At 43.2% G+C, this 17,345-nt stretch overlaps 1 protein-coding gene across 1 annotated transcript in view; it reads right to left on the minus strand.

Moving 5' to 3' along the window:
- Positions 1 to 4,875: 4,875 nt before the first annotated feature.
- Positions 4,876 to 17,345, minus strand: part of SHROOM3 (shroom family member 3) — an 89,629-nt gene continuing 77,159 nt past the window's right edge. The window contains exons 8-10 of the mRNA XM_066574343.1: positions 13,774 to 13,927; positions 10,228 to 10,500; positions 4,876 to 6,934 (exon numbers count right to left, since the gene is read on the minus strand). Of these exons, the coding sequence (XP_066430440.1) occupies positions 6,602 to 6,934; positions 10,228 to 10,500; positions 13,774 to 13,927 (760 nt within the window). The 3' untranslated portion in view covers positions 4,876 to 6,601. The remainder of the gene's footprint in view (positions 6,935 to 10,227; positions 10,501 to 13,773; positions 13,928 to 17,345) is intronic.

A 17,345-nucleotide genomic window follows, 5' to 3' on the forward strand; every position in this document is an offset into this window, starting at 1 on the left:
GCTTCGATTCATAGTAAAAGCCATATAATATTATAATGGATGCAAATGGTGACCAACCAACCTAATTTACATAATTGGGCCGATTATAGTTGCGTTGAGGTTTTCATCATTTTTTCCATCAAGAATAACCCTGAAAACAAGGGGGTTTTTTTCCGTCAAAAGGGACAGAAATCCCAGTGCAGCCCAAACTGAGGCTTACAGTGAAAATGTCAACAGAGTCTCATAAAGTAAGTTATAGGGCTATTCTTACCCTATAAGGTGATGGTATATCACTAGGATATGTTTAACCCGTTGGGGTCTGACCTCTTGGATCCCCAGTTTATAAAATGAGAAAATCCCTTTAAGAAAGTCATATTGATGGACTAGAAGTTGAGTAGATGCGCATACATTTTTACATAATTGGTGGCAATCTCTCATCTAGCTGTAGCTTCGCATGTCATTGGGTTTAATGCTATGCATGGCACACCATGATTCTTCATCAACAATAGGCCTGTGTTTGTTCATTATCTCAACGCCTATTAGTCACAGGGCACGCAGAGCGAAGGATACTTGGCAGTAATTATCCGAAATGTTCCTGGAAAAACTCTGGCACTGCGCATCCTTTTTATCATCAAGAGGATAGTCAAGCATTTTTTGTGTGCTACGGCTCATTAACATTAGTTATTTTGTATCCATGTATCTGACACACATTTATAGCTGTACCAGAGTTTTCAGGCAACTGACTTATGTAGGTAAACATTCAACTGTCCAAAAACTAAATACATGTGCCTTCATTTCAAATGTACAGCCAAGGACTATGGCCGCCTGCACAAGGGGCGGGTCGATTCCATATGCAGAATACAGCCCTGGCAGCGGCGGCGTCCGCGTGTACCTTCCTTTCTTCTCTTCATCAGTACTGCAGATGGTCCGCACGGCTCGCCATTGGACATGCGCAGTACAAATTTAAAAAAAAACAACTTCTGCATTTCCCACGTTCTTGACATTGCGGAAGGGCAGCGGATCGAATGGCTTCCATTAACTTCCATGAAGCTGTCCGTGCGGAATCCGCGCAAAAATGGGGCAAACTGCGATTTTTCCACCACTCTTAGGGTGAAGTCACACGAACGTATATCGGCTCGGTTTTCACGCCGGGCCGATATACGTTGTCCTCGTGTGCAGGGGGGGGGGGGGAGGATGGAAGAGCCAAGTGCAGGAACTGAGCTCCCGCCCCCCTCTCTGCCTCCTCTCCGCCCCTCTGCACTATTTGTAATGGGGAGAGGCGGGGCGGGGCTAATTCTCGGAACTTAGCCCCGCCCCCACCTTACCTCTTCCCATTACAAATAGGGCAGAGGGGCGGAGAGGGGGCCGGGAGCTTAGTTCCTGCTCCTGGCTCTTCCATCCTCCCCCCCTGCACACGAGGACAACGTATATCGGCTCGGCGTAAAAACCGAGCCGATATACGTTCGTGTGACTTCACCCTTAGTTTCCACTGCGGCCTATGATTGCCTACAGCTCTATATACTTACTGGCATTTTTAGTCCATTGAGTCACCCAGCTTGTGAGTAAGGGAGCTTTTAGATGGAACGATTGTCGTTCAAATGAGCAAAAGTGAACGGGAGCCAATGACCGAAAGACGAACAAGAAGCCTTTGGTTTTCTTTCGTTGTTCACCTCCTGCAGGCATAAAAACCATAGTTGGCTCGTTCGCTTATCGTTCGGTTTAAACAGCAATTGTTCAGTCCCTCTTAGTCAGTTATACAGCGGATGAACAATTCATGTTAGAACGAGCCAACGATGAATCTGCCTGTATAAACAGGCTGATCGAGAATGAAGGAACTATTGGTGGCGTCAGTCCCTCGTTCAAATAAGAATCGACTTATCTAAAAGGACCCTATATAGTTCTGTATAGATTTCTCTTCTGACCCCTTGGTTAGTGTGGAGCTACTCAGGGATGACAGCTAAGAAAATGTTATCAGCGCTCCCCGCGGAGAACACAGCGCAAAGTCCCTGCTATCAGCTCTTCTGCTGAATAATGGATTTTATGCCAAACACAAAATCATCGTTCGGCAGAAAAGTGTAAGATGGACACATTTACATCCAACGATTATCGTTCAAAAGATGGCTTTTGAGCAAAGTTTGAGCAATAATTGTTACGTGTAAAAGGGCCTTTAGCTCTTATTTTGCAATAATGACAACTTTCAGTCTTGATGCATGCTGCCCTGAGGAACATATCATTCTGTAGTCGAAATGTGTTGCCTGCAAAAACTAAAATAATACAATTCTTTACTCTATCGGATATCATCTCCTTTCCTCACCCTAGAACCATTGCTTCTTATTCTTAAGAGCCTTTTACACTGAATACCATTAAAAAAATCGTTCCAACAAGCGAAAGTGAATGATCATTCCATGTGAATGTGCCAGCCAGCCGTTCTCAGTCGCTAAAGGTCCGTTTACATTAAAAGAGTTCTCATTTGAATGAATGATGTCGGAGCTCAGGCAGATATATCGTTGGCTCGTTCAAACACGAAATCCTTCGATCTTTCAATGAACGAGCCAACGATGATTTTTATGCCCGCATAAAATGAACAACAAAAGGAAAAGTGAAACATTATAGTTTTTATCACTGGCCGCGTTTAGACTGAATTATCGTTGATTTTCGCTCAGTTGAACGATTTTTTGAATTATAATCGTTACGTGTAAAAAGGCCCCAATGCAGTGAATGTGAGCGACTGAATAATTTCTTGTTTGAACGAGCCAATGATGTATCTGCTGTATAAACAGGCTGCACAAGAGCGAACCCTGATATCATTCCCTTGTTCAAATGATAAATCTGTACTTGTAAATGGACCCTTAGGCTTCCTTCACACGAGCGCGTTTTTATGGCCTGCCGATATACGCTACGTTGGGGGTGAAAAACCTGGTGAACAGGCGCACAAATCAAACATTTGTGCGCCCGTTCATATGGCCTGATGAGGCCAGAGCAAATGCACCGACCTCACCAGGCCATCTCCCATTTCCCCTCCCTCCCCATCGCAGGCTCACCTGTCTTCCTCCCCACTTGGTCTGTGCAATGGTGGGAAGGGGGGGGGGCAGAGCTAAGCACCAATCCACCCCGCCTCCTCCCATTGATGGCTATGGACAAAGGGTGGGGAGAGGGCGGGCGCTTAACTCCACCCATGTCCCACCCCTTGTCCATAGCCATCAATGGGAGGAGGCGGGGTGGATCACCGCTTAGCTCCTCCCCTCTCCCGCCCACTCTCATTGCACCGAACAAGCGAGGAGGAAGACAAGTGAGCCTGCACGGGGAAGAGGAGGAGAATAGACCACCTACGGCAGCTGCCATGGGCTCCCATAAGAGCCCAAGCAGCGGCCGAGGTATTGCAGCCCAAACCTAGTTCCAGAACTATGTTTTAGGCCCAACGTAAAAACGCCCCGCTCTATATTGGCTTGGCCGGGCGTTTTTAAGTCTCGCAAATACGCCCATGTGATTTGATACATTGGAATCTAATGCATCAGATCACAGCGCATATCGGCCGGCCGTGAAAAAGGCTGGTTGATATACACTTGTGTGAAAGAAGCCTTAAAGGGGTTGTCCCGCGGCAGCAAGTGGGGTTAAGCACTTCTGTATGGCCATATTAATGCACTTTGTTATATACATCGTGCATTAATTATGAGCCATACAGAAGTTATATACTTACCCCCTCCCGGTGTTGGTGTCCCCGTCTCCATGACGACGAACAAACTTCTTCTCTGGTCGCAGGAACAGTCGATTCTTTGCATGGATGGTCCGGGCTCATGAGCTGCATCCTGGCTCCTCCCCCTTCTCAGCGTTATCGTGTAGCTCCGCCCCTGTCACATGGTGCCGATCAGCCAATGGGGTGGCTGTAATCGGCAGTGGAACGCAGACAGCAGAAGAACATCCACAGTGCACCATGGGAGAAGACCCGCGGTGCACTGTGGGAGAAGACCAGTGGCAGCCATCTTGGACAGAAGATAAGTAGCTGAATGGGGATTCAGGTAAGGGAATTTTTGTTTTTACTAACACATGGCAGCGTTTTTCCTTTACAGGTACTGGGGGACTGGGCAAAAAAAAAATTTTAGCTTTCGGCGCGAGACAACCCCTTTAAGGACCATTTACATGGGATAATTATTGCTCAAATCTAGCACAATCAAATGATAATGCAAAGAATTCAAAGAAATTGTTTACCATTCCTTCACTTTTTGTTAACTTTTTTCCTCATAAAAAACATTGCAGGTTCACGGGCTTATCGCTGCGTGTAAAAGAAGCCCGTGATCCAGCGGTGAAGTCTGCCTGTCTAAATGCTCTGCACAATCACTAACGACCCTAGTGGTGAGGTCAGCGCTGGTGCAGTCGTTTACCCGACCATCACCCCGTCTAAATGGGACTTTACTCTTTGTATCAACATCCAAAGTTTTCTCACTGCGATCGAGGGACACTTGATAGAGGAAGAAGGGAAGACATGGGATGTGACTTGACTGTCCTTACGCCTCTCACAGCATTAACCCTTTCCAATCCAATTTGTATCCTGGTTTTCCTAGGGGGCTTACTCTTTTTCTGCTGTTATACAATGGCGCTATCTGCTGGCTAAAGCCAGTACTGCATGAGGTGACACGTTGGATAGGCTCCGACAGCAGAGAGGCTGGCAATATACAGTAAGAGAACCCTGACGGACGTCTTCCAACATCGTACAGCCTTAAATCATAATGTCTTCTGACGTCAGACAGTGGATTGGAAAAAGTTCAAAACTACTAGTTTATCTCAATCAATCAGGATTGGATGGAAAGATATTTACATTTTAAAAAAAACTCTATTTCCAACTTTTCTTAAATTTAGAGAAACTTTTAAATCACACGTAGAAAACAAAAAGTAAGAAAGTAAATTACAAAGTATATTTTATTGTCCAGAGTTGTGTTTTCAATCCTTGAAGTCAAAAGTTTATATATATACGGTGAAGCTTGGTGTATAGAAAACAAGAGTAAATCGCCACTTTGGACAACACAGAAGTGACATAAGTTACGTCTTTGCTGGCAAGTGCTTCCTTCACGAGGACATGTATGAGCAGTAAACCTTGTAGCGCCAGCAAACAGGGTGTTTTAGGCACTTCGTAATACGGTGAGCCTGGCATGCAGTTGACACAACATAAAAACATGGCTGTGCAGGCTTCCTATTGGCACGCTCTTTGCAGAGGTTTGGCTATATTTACTATAGTGCTTCAGCCAGAGGCTTCTTTCCAAATGAATAGCAATTTGTCAATCTCAAATGAGTCACTTGGCATAAACAAAAAAAAATAAAAAAATCCATAAAATATGTCATCTTACTGGAGACTTCAGATTTAGTTATATTTCTTTACAACATACAAAAAAAGGAATTTTCTACAGCAAAATAAAGGTTAGGATATATATATACAAAACTTACAGAATTCATTTACAAGAATGAATTTTATAAATAGCAATAATTTGAAGGCAGAGTCATTAAGGCATTCGTCAGATGTTGCTTCAGACAATAAGTTAGGAGTCATATATTGTCTTCCCGTTCCATCCAATAGTGACTTACGGAGGTCCATTGTTCCCGGTAGGCCCAACACTTGTATGGGAAGGGTGAGGCACTGAAACAAAGTACAAAGTGTGGGATGTCCTTCACCACAATGATGATATCTTCACCAAAAGCTTTCTTACTTTGTGCTTCCGTCATGAAAGTTGCCAGTAGTTGGTCTGTAACACCTTAGGAAGGTCACTTCTACTGGTACCGACTGGAGTAACACCATAGGAAGGTCCCTTCTACTGGTACCGACTGGAGTAACACCTTAGGAAGGTCACTTCTACTGGTACCGACTGGAGTAACACCATAGGAAGGTCACTTCTACCGTTACCAACTGGAGTAACACCTTAGGAAGGTCACTTCTACTGGTACTGACTGGAGTAACACCATAGGAAGGTCCCTTCTACTGGTACCGACTGGAGTAACACCATAGGAAGGTCACTTCTACCGTTACCAACTGGAGTAACACCATAGGAAGGTCACTTCTACCGTTACCGACTGGAGTAACACCATAGGGAGGTCACTTCTACCGATACCGACTGGAGTAACCCCATAGGAAGGTCACTTCTACCGTTACCGACTGGAGCAACACCATAGGGAGGTCACTTCTACCGTTACCAACTGGAATAACACGATAGGAAGGTCACTTCTACCATTACCGACTGGAGTAACACCATAGGGAGGTCACTTCTACCAGTACCGACTGGAGTAACACCATAGGGAGGTCACTTCTACCGGTACCGACTGGAGTAACACCATAGGTAGGTCACTTCCACCGTTACCGACTAGAGTAGCACCTTAGGAAGGTCACTTCTACTGGTACCGACTGGAGTAACACAATACGAAGGTCACTTCTACTGGTACCGACTGGAGTAACACAATACGAAGGTCACTTCTACCGTTACCGATTGGAGTAACACCATAGGAAGGTCACCTCTACCGTTACCGACTGGAGTAACACCATAGGGAGATCACTTCTACCGTTACCGACTGGAGTAACACCATAGGAAGGTCACTTCTACCGGTACCGACTGGAGCTTCCTGCCTGAGTGTTAAGGTACCATTAAAGGGATGTGATCAGCGGTGGAAGCATTTTCACATTCCTTGAAGATGCTGAAGGCACTTTTCTACTGACTACAAAATCTCTAGGTAAACTTTCTAACAGGCTGGTCAGCTGCTCGTGACCAAGTTTAATCTTATCATCCAACTCCCTCTGTTCTATAAGAAGGGCTGATTTCATCTTCACGAAGTGCTGGTAGTCCTGATATTGTTCGCAGGTGAGGTAGTTCCCTAAGATGTCTGTCACCAATTTCTCGCGTCGATCCAAGTTTTCCTTAAGTTCTCGGGCATCTTCATGCTGTCCACAAAGTTGCTTTTTCTTTTCATTCCAGGTATTCTGCAATGAGTTACAAAAATTGAATTAGAATGACTGAAATAAGAATGTCAGCTATTTTACAGGAAATGGTCTTGGAAATAAAAATGTATAAGTTGGGCAAAATGGAAAAAACGCTATTTGCCATTTTTCTGTCATTGTACTTTAACGGGCGTTTACTGTGTAGTACAAATTACTTGTTGTCTTTATTCTTTGGGTCAGTAAGATTATGGGGACGTTAAATTTGGGTATTTTTCTACATAATACTACTTAAAAAACAGGCGTTTAAAAAAAATTGCTTTCTTTTGACACCCATAACGTTATTTTTCCTTTGATACAGCTGTAGGAGGGCTTGTTTTTTTGCAAGGTGACCTGTAGTGTTTTTATTGGTACCATTTTGGGGCACATATGACTTTTTAATTGTTTTTTATTCACTTTTCTTTTGGAGCCGGGGCGGCTTTGCAGTTTTTTCTGAGGTGTTCACCAAGTGAGATTAATCAGCAATATTTCAATAAACTGGATTTTTATGAATATTTTTGCATTGGGCTCAATTTTTACATTTTCTTATGTCGACGTGATGACTAGGAAAAGGCTCTTTTCAAACTTCTAGTATTTTTTCAGTCGTTTGAGGGGGAAGGTAGCGAGGCGTTTCGAAAAATATCAGCCTGATTGTGACATTTAAATGTCAGAATTGACAGCAGCAATCCCACATATTTAGTATCATCATATCCGTAACGACCAGTGCAATAAATTAAACACACTATTTATGAGCAAAGGCTGTAAAAAAACGAAACTAAAAACTAAAACTAAACTCCCAAAAATGCAATAAAAGTAATTGAAAAAGTTGTATGTACTCCAAAATGATACCAATAAAAACTACAGCTCATCGCGCAAATAACAGACCCTCATAGAGCTCCGTCCATAGAAAAATAAAAAAGTTATGGGACTTTGAATGCAGCGATGTAGAAAAAAATATTTTTATAAAAAAAAGGGTTTTTATTGTGCAAAAGTGAAAAAACCTAAAATAATAATTTTGGCTTCGTCGTAATTGTACTGATCCGCTGAAAAAAATTTATCATGTGATTTAGGGCAAAGTCAGACAGGGTTTTTTTTGTGTGCACCTATGAGCGCAAAAAAAAAGCACGTCTGGTAGCACCATTGGTTTCCTATGTTGTGTTCACATGTCTGTCTCTTGCAAAGTACTTACACCTGCAAGAGATAGGACATCCGTGCAACAGGAAGGTCTGTGCTGCGCGTAAAAATTCCCCGTGGGGGGTCCACTCATCACTGAACACTGTGACATCACTGTCACAGTGTTAAGTAACAAGGGGACTCTTGCAGGGATGAAGGAACCCCCTGCCACAGCTGTGACATGGCTGAGCACTGCCTGTGATAGGCTGAGCGCTGTGACCAATCACAGGCAGCGGTCAACTATCATTTAATGAATAGCTGAGCTCTGCCTGTGATTGGCTGAGCGCTCAGCCAACCAGACCACCGTTTTCAAGAGGCAGAGATTTTTAAATCCCCGCCTCTTGAAAGTGCCATAGATCAGTGCCGGAATAACAGAGAGAAGATGTGTCGGAGCCCGGACAGCGCTACTAGGTGAGTACTGTTTTTTTTTTTTCTACACCTAGGGATGATTTTTCAGGGAAGGGCTTATATTTAAAGCCCTTCCCTGAAAAATCACTGCAGAGGTTGCCTGCACCCCATTGTTTTCAATGTGGCCGGTGGCAGCAGTGCAGGTGAGTATGATTTTTTTTTTTTTACACAATCTTGGGTTGTTTTTCAGGGAAGGGTTTATATTTACAGAGAGTCATCTGTGACAGCTCCGATAGGGAATTCTTTATTTCCCGTGGGGATGAAGAACTCCTTTGCTGCATCTGTCACATCTGTGACAGCTGCAAAAGGGAATTTTTTATTCCCCGTGGGGATGACGAAAACATCTGCCGCATGTGGCAGATGTGTTCTTCATCCCCGCGGGGGACACGGCAGCGGCGGAAGGTAAGTATATATATGTTTTTATTTATTTATTTACACTAAAATGGATGATTTTTCAGGGAAGAGCTTATATTTAAAGCTCTTCCCTGAAAATCACTTCAGGGGTGCTGGCAGACCATTGCCTTCAATGAAGTTGCCAGCAGCAGCCATGTCTCCATTGAAGGCACTGCATGCATTCCACATGGTGCACACATGTCCTATCTTTACAGGCGCACGCCTGTAAAGCACAGACATGTGAACACACCATAGGGAATTCAGTGGTTGTAATAGACGCGTGCCTATGCATGCACTTAAACACGCTTGCGTGAAGGCTACCTTATGCTTTAAAAAAAACAAAAAAATGACAGAATTGATGTCTTCTCACCCAGCTCTAAAAAATTTTTTAAAGAGTTTTACAATACATTATATGTAACCAATAAAAAACTGCATCTCACCATACAAAGAACAAGCCCTCATAGGGCCATGTCGAGGGAAAAATACAAAGCTATGGCTTTTGAAATGCCAAGATAAAAATCCTAAAAAAATTGCTGCGTCCCTTTGGGCCACAATAGGCCGTTTCCTTAAGGGGGTAAATGTATACATCTCAGGATTTAAAGGGGTTGTCCCGCGCCGAAACGTTTTTTTTTTTTTTTTCAACCCCCCCCCCCCCCCCCCCCCGGTCGGCGCGAGACAACCCCGATGCAGGGAGGTAAAGAAAGCTTACCGGAGCGCTTACCTTAATCCCCGCGCTCCGGTGACTTCAATACTTACCGCTGAAGATGGCCGCCGGGATCCTCTGTCTCCGTGGACCGCAGCTCTTCTGTGCGGTCCATTGCCGATTCCAGCCTCCTGATTGGCTGGAATCGGCACGTGACGGGGCGGAGCTACACGGAGCCTGCATTCTGCACGAGCGGCTCCATAGAAGACAGGAGAAGACCCGGACTGCGCAAGCGCGGCTAATTTGGCCATCGGAGGGCGAAAATTAGTCGGCACCATGGAGACGAGGACGCCAGCAACGGAGCAGGTAAGTATAAAACTTTTTATAACTTCTGTATGGCTCATAATTAATGCACAATGTATATTACAAAGTGCATTATTATGGCCATGCAGAAGTGTATAGACCCACTTGCTGCCGCGGGACAACCCCTTTAATCAGGAAATCATCCTGATGAAAATCTCAAATGGCAGCTGTAGCATGAAGGGAGCCTTAATGGGTAGGAGCCCAGGAGTTTTTAGTAGAGAATCTGGCATAGAACTAAATCACAGTGAAGGCGTTCCATAGCCTAGGGCGGGGGGGGGGGGGGGGGGGTCAATAAAATAATGTATAATAGAAGGATTACCCATTCTTCGGCATTCTCATGGTCTCCCAGTGTGCTGAGTACATTTTCCACTTTGGCCAAACGTCCTGAGATTGATAGCAGAAGATTTACCACTTTATCCAGATCTCCAATGAACATCTTATACTTGTCAAACTCATTGGGTTTGCAGAGATTCTCCACAAGGGCCTCCATCTCTTCTCCTAGGCTGTTATTGAACTTTATGTCAGTGAGAAGACTTTCTTTGGCATGCTTCAAAATCTCAAGTTTATGGTTAAGGCTGTTAATTAATTCCGCCTGTGAACAAAGCAGAGAGATATCACACGTCAAGATGCTTTCCATGACCTACAAGCCTACAAAAAGGTCCAAGAAATATTCCCTGCGTGATCCATAAAGTCATCAGATGATAAAACAAGTGATTTTGGTGGTACGACTTGTGGTGGTATCTGACTAGACATGTTAGATATGGTTCCTTATGCCACCTCATATATATCAATACGGTGCACCCCCCAAAAATGGTATACAGGGCTGTAGATTTGCCCCTCAGCTTTTTAACCCCTTAAATTGGGCCTAGCACCTGAAAAGGGTCTCTCTTATATATGAAAAATTAATGGCTCCTTAAAGGGGTTGTCTGAGTTGTAGGTTCTGCGTAAAACCCCATCCCCAAGCAATAGCATAGCAAATAGGCTTATACTTACCTCTCCCGGCTCCTGCTGCTGCTCATTGTCAGACCTTTTAACAAGCCTTGTAACAATGACTGGAAATTATGAGCCAAAGCCAACCATGCTCTTTTGGGGTAACTGCCCCTTTTCAATGGGCAGTATGTTTCTGGCTTGGCTAGTGATAGCTCTATAGACATTGACTTGCAGGAATGCTGCCTTCCAATAACTGGCGCTGTAGAGGTATTGTTCCATTTTACGATTTGCATATTTCCCAGAGGAGCATGGTTGGCCTTATAAGTCTCCTCACACCGTATAGGTGCTTTCCTTAATGATCCCCTTCCTTACTCACGTCTGCAGGCCTCTCACTAGCCAAGCCAGAAACCTCCTGCACACTAATGAGGGTTAATCACCCCGAAACAGCTGTCTATGTATGGTTGACTTTGGCTCATAATTCTCAGTCATTGTTACAAGGCTTGTTAAAAGGTCTGACATTGACTTGCAGGAATGCTGCCTTCCAATAGGTGGCACTACAGATGCATTGTTCAATCTTTGCATTTGCATATTTCCCAGAAGAGCATGCATGGCCTTATAAGCCTCCTCACACCTTCTAGGTAGTCTCCTTAAGGAGAAACAATACTCTTCCCGACCCATGAAACATTTCAGTCACTTACAAGTGAGTGTCAAGTCAGGGCAAGGAACAACATGAACTATGTCAGAGCCGCATAATATGAGGCAGCACATCATTAACTGTGAGACCTGGATCTTTGCCACATCCAGAAAAAGACGTCAATCAATCTCTGCCCTCCAGTGTATGCAGGGTCCGTAGTGCAAGCACTGCCTGTTGTATCCATCAGACGACAGTGTGCCACATACCTGACCTACAAGGCCTTCTTTTGTTTTAATTAATACGTTTTGGGGGGATTCCAAAAAGCCAGCAGATATAATGCTATTGTGCACAAAACAAGTGGGCTTTGATGACCTCTCCTATTGGCTCCGCTCGTCATGACTATGCCAACGTCCTTCATACACAGCAGAAGAACTATGCCCATGGAATTAACAGCATGGCACTAATCACTTAGATCGCTTTCTCTTCCTCCACTCACATGGGGACGGGCTTCATGATTGAGTTACAGGGGCGGTTTGTAAATTCTCTTCTCTTGTAAAGTTGGTGTTTATGACGCGGGCAGAAAACGTGCAGCTTAACACTTTTTACAACAAAGGAAGGTAACCGCTCATGCTTGCAATATATTTAAAGTTGACCGCACCAACAGATTTCATCAGGGTCAATTAAAGGGGTTTCCAGCTTTAAACTAATTACTCAGGACCTGAGATGAAATGTAGTCAAGCATGAAATCTAAAAGCACCTCAATCATACAGCATTAGAGATGAGTGAACCTACTCGGCCACGCCCCTTTTTCGCCCGAGCGCCGCAATTTTCGAGTACTTCCGTACTCAGGCGAAAAGATTCGGGGGGGCACCGTGGGTGAGTGGGGAGTGGGGGGGAGAGGAAGAGAGAGAGGGCTCCCCCCTGTTCCCCGCTGCTACCCCCCGCTCCGCCACACCTCCGCCCCCCGGCGCCCCCCGAATCTTTTCACCCGAGTACGGAAGTACTCGAAAATCGCGGTGCTCAATCGAGTAATTACTCGAAACGAGTACGTTCGCTCATCTCTATACAGCATCATATAAGTTCAGTTGTAGCAGAGCCGAACTTGTCAATTTAGTCCTTGTGTCTAAAAACTTAATCCATATTATCTATTACATTTTATTAGAATTCAGTCTTTAACCCCTTGATGACACGGCCCCTTTTTCTTTTTCCATTTTCGTTTTGTTCCTCCCCCCCCTTCAAAAAATGTATTTATCCATCGACGTCGCTGTATGAGGGCTTGTTTTTTGCGGGACGAGTTGTAGTTTTCAATGGTGCTATTTAATGTACCATATAATGTACTGTAAAAATGTAAAAAAATTCTAAGTGGAGTAAAATAATTAAAAAAAAAAAGAATTCCACCTCTGCGTCTTGTTTCTTCGGCGCACAAAGTGCAACGAAAGCGGCATGATAGCTTTATTCTATGGGTCGGTACGATTGCTACGATACCAAACTTGTATAGTTTTTTTTTTTACTATACTATTCTTTTTTTTCAAAGACATTTAATTTTTTTCAATTATTTTCTGCGGTCATTTTGTGAGCGCAATAACTTTTTTATTTTTGCGTCGACGTAGTTGAGCAAGAGCTCATTTTTTGCGGGATGTCCTGTAATTTCTGATAGTACCAATTCGGAATACATACGACTTTTTGATCGCTTTTTATTGCGTTTTTTTCTGGGAGACAGGGTAACTAAAAAAGTTTAGATTTTTTAATAATAGATATGGCAAAAGGGGGGTGATTTAAACTTTTATAACTTTTTTTTAATTTTTACAATTAATAAAACTTTATTGATTTTTTTTTTTACTTTACTTTAATGTCCCCATGGGGGACTACAACCAGCGATGCTTTGATCACTCCTGCACTATGACGTAATGCTATAGCATTACGTCATACTGCCATTTGACAGGCAGTCTATCAAGCCACCCCACGGAGATGGCTTGATAGGCAGTCTCCCAAGGCAGCCTTGGGGCCTTTCAGAAGGACCCCGGCTGCCATGACACCTGCACGGCTCCCCTGATCTCACCGCGGGGGGCGTACGGGACTTCTGAACATAGATCAGGGGATTTAAATGCCGCTGTCAGAATTGACAGCGCCATTCAAATGGTTAATAGCCGCGATCGGCCGAACGGCTGGTCGCGGTTATTGCCCGCGGTTGTCAGCTGTAATAAACAGCTGACGCCCCGTGCTGTGTGAAGAGAGGTCACCCCGCTTTACATTATTAATTGCAAAATCTAACTTTACTGATTGTCATAAACAATTTTTTACCTTCTTTTCATTCACATCAAGGTGCTCCGCTCCTCCGGCTCCCTCTGTATGTATGTTTGTGAGCCTCTTCAGAAGCTCAGCTTCAGGGGCAGACATTGAATAGTACCCAGGTGATCTTACTCCATTCTCCGCTGGAATCGTCTTGTTGTCTGGCCTATAGATAGATAAAAACAAGCACTCATGTAGCTGATGACAAGGAAGCAATGGGGCAAACATATGAAGTGTAACTAAAGAGAATATAAGAAATGTATATGGAATATATCTTTTTACAGAAAAATGCCTCTTTCTCCACTTAGGGTCATTTCAGACGAGCCGATTCTCGTTTGAATGAATGAACGAATGAGTGACGTCACTGCTGGTTCGCCGGCTTTCACGCTGCCTGTCTTACCGGCAGATACGTTGTTGGTAGCAAGAATCGTTCAGCCTTTCCCATTCGCTGTATGAGTGACTGAGAGGGATGGAACGAGCGCTGGGTGACCCGAAAGGTAAATGAATGAGCCAATGATGATTTTTATGTTGGCATAAAATGAATAATGAGTGAAAAGCGAACGATTCTTATTCATTGTCCAGTTGTTGGTTCACGTTTAGACCGAACGCATCGTTCACTTTTGCTCTTTTGAATGAGAATTGTTCTATCTAGAAGCATCTTACCAGCACTTCTTCTTCTCTTTCTCTCCTGGCCTTCTGCACTGATCACACTCTGAATGTACTGATAAACTCTGTACACAAAAGGTTGACTACCAAAAGATTAAGTTACAGCTGTGGAGCATTAATCCCTTAAGACCAGGCTGTTCTGGTTTCAGGACCAGAAACTTTTTAGGTATTTTACCCATGTGGTGGTTTAACTGTCCTATTTTTTTTCCTTCAGCTACCAAAATTATTTTTGCAACTTTTTTTTTGCCGTTACTTATAGGGCTATTTTTTAAAAATCTTTTTTACTGACTTTTTTTCCCAGTTTTTTAGCTTATTGGGCGTAAAAAAAAATATACTTTTACATTTATAGTTATTTTTTTCAAATTAGTAAATTTTGGCTAATATGAAGTATGGGAACGGGTTCCTCATTTTGTTTTGGACGTTTTGATATATAATATATATAGTCTGGGATTACAGGGTGCATATGGCTACAGGATTAAAGCCTCTGCTCCTGAAATCAAGCAGGAGCAGGTTGGGTTGTCAGCTGTTAGTCTCAGCTGAGAACCCGGAGGAGAAGTGAAAAGCGCTTTTTAACTACTTCTGCCAGCTCTTTTCCCAAATACATAGCGCTCAATGAGCGCTATGCACTAAAGAGTAAAAGTGGAAGTCCACTACGGGAGCCAGGATCCCCTGGCACAGCAGAGCTGCATAGTCCTAGCATGCCCTGATCAGCTCTGCTAGTGACTATTGTCACTACAGGGGGATGTTTTCCCCTGTAATTGGGACTTCTATGGATGGGGCTCCTATGGATGCCCCAGAGACAGTGAAAAAAGTGTGTAAAAAAAAAAGTTCATTTGAATGACCCCCAGAGGTCATGGGTCTCATGGATGCAAAAAAAAAAAAAAATAGTTACAGGAATAAGTAGAAAAAAAATTACAGAAAAAAATAAAAATATACACATAAAAAAGAAAATGACCCGATGCCGACGCCCATTGCTGTATGCGCCATGCAATCCAAAACCATAGATATTATATATCAAAATGTCCGAAACAAAATTAGGAACCCGTTCCAAAACTTTATTTTAGCGTAAATATACAAATTTTAAAAAAACCTTTTTTTTTTTAGCTTTTTACCCACAATAAAACTAAAGAATGGGGAAAAAAGTCAGTGAAAAAGATATTAAAAATAGCCCTATATGTGACAGAAAAAAAGTCAGCCAAAATAATTTTGGTGGCTAAAGGAATAAAAAAATAGAGCAGTAAAACCGCCACATGGGTAAAATTCCTAAAAAGTGTCTGCTCCATAATGGGTTAAAAATGAATCATTGAGAAGTTGATGGCAGCAACACATCTCACAAAAGTTGGGCTGGAGTCATGTCTACCGTTGTGTAGCATCCTCCCTTCTTTTTACAACAGTCCGTAAACATCTGGGAAGTGAGGAGACCAGTTACTGAATATTTGGGAGAGGAATGTTGTTCCATTCTTGTCTGATGGAGGATTCTGCCAGCAATTTCTAAATGAGTCATTATTTTAAAAATGAAATAGAAAAACATCTAATTTCGCCTTCTGACATGTTTCTATGGTCTGTTGTGAATAAATAAAATGAAATAAGGTTTGTTTTCTGCAATGTATACATACTGCTGTCATATCACTCTCTACCACAAGATGGCACCATACTCAAAATGTCTGAAAAAAAAAAATGATGCAAAATTTTGGTACTGTGTCAGCCAGTTGAAATGAGTGTTATTGCTGTGTTATGGGTCGTTTTTTATTGCATATACTCCAGTTTGTACATCAGCTAAGGGGCATGTAATGCAGGAACAAACATGACTGCTGCCTTGTGATGTTCTTCAAATCAGGAAATGCAGAATAGTATGTAAGCTCTGGTTCTCAGAATTATTTCCTAAAGCTGTCTGATAAATAAGGCATTGGAATTAAAAGTTGCGCACTTTCTAATATTCCTTGTCTTTTCATACATCAACATTTTCAAGATCTGTCATTAAGTTAGAAAGTTTCTGCTTTGTGTGAAAAGTTGTCCCGGCCTTCTGATGTTACAATTGTATCGTGTCTAAGCAACCCTCTGTGAGCTAAATACATGAACCGTACAAATCTCTCTCCTGCCATGATAATTTGCTACAATATATTAGTGCAGGTATAACATAGGCTTGTCCAAATGTTCAAACACTAAGGCCCCCTTTACACAAGCCTATGAGTATTCGCGCACGCATGAGCGCCGTGTTTTTGCAGAACGAATGTTGCATTTGTGTATCGGCCTGATGCTCCCAGCATTGAGATGGCTAATTAGTCTAATGAGTTCCAGATGTGTTCGTTTTCCTGCGCAATTATGCAGTGCTTTAAACATCTCCTTGTATATTGCGCATCCACATAGACTTCAATGGGGACTTGTGATGGGTAAATGCGCAAACAGATAGTTGTGTGCAGACGCTCCTCTATGGTCCCCCGTCACATGCAGTTCCCTATGGATGGTTTTGGTGCCAATGGATGTTCCAATAGCCTGTGAGACCTCCTGACGAGGGCAGACGATGTGTGTGATGTCTTCACAGGTCATACAAGGCTTCGTTGTCCACGATTGTCAGTATTTGAGGTCTCCCTGAACATGGCCAACTGTGGACTTTGGAAGGTCTAAAAGTGCTGCGATGCCCTGTACTTTTTGGTTCCTCAGGTGACACCCCACCACCAAACCCCATTGTCAACTCTACATCTGGTGGCATTCTAATGGCTTCTGTACTGGCATATACCTGTGTGATCCTCTCCTTTATACCTAATACTCACACATCCGATTTGCATATCTCCTTCGACTGACAACACAGGATTGGTGGGGGTCCAATACCTTTGTCAACATTGAGTACATGTAACCCATTAGTTATAGTAATATAGTGTGTTTGGCTGAAAAAATACATCCCCCCGTTACCCTACCAC

Source organism: Eleutherodactylus coqui, chromosome 7, assembly GCF_035609145.1.
Source record: "Eleutherodactylus coqui strain aEleCoq1 chromosome 7, aEleCoq1.hap1, whole genome shotgun sequence".
Taxonomy (NCBI): domain Eukaryota; kingdom Metazoa; phylum Chordata; class Amphibia; order Anura; family Eleutherodactylidae; genus Eleutherodactylus; species Eleutherodactylus coqui.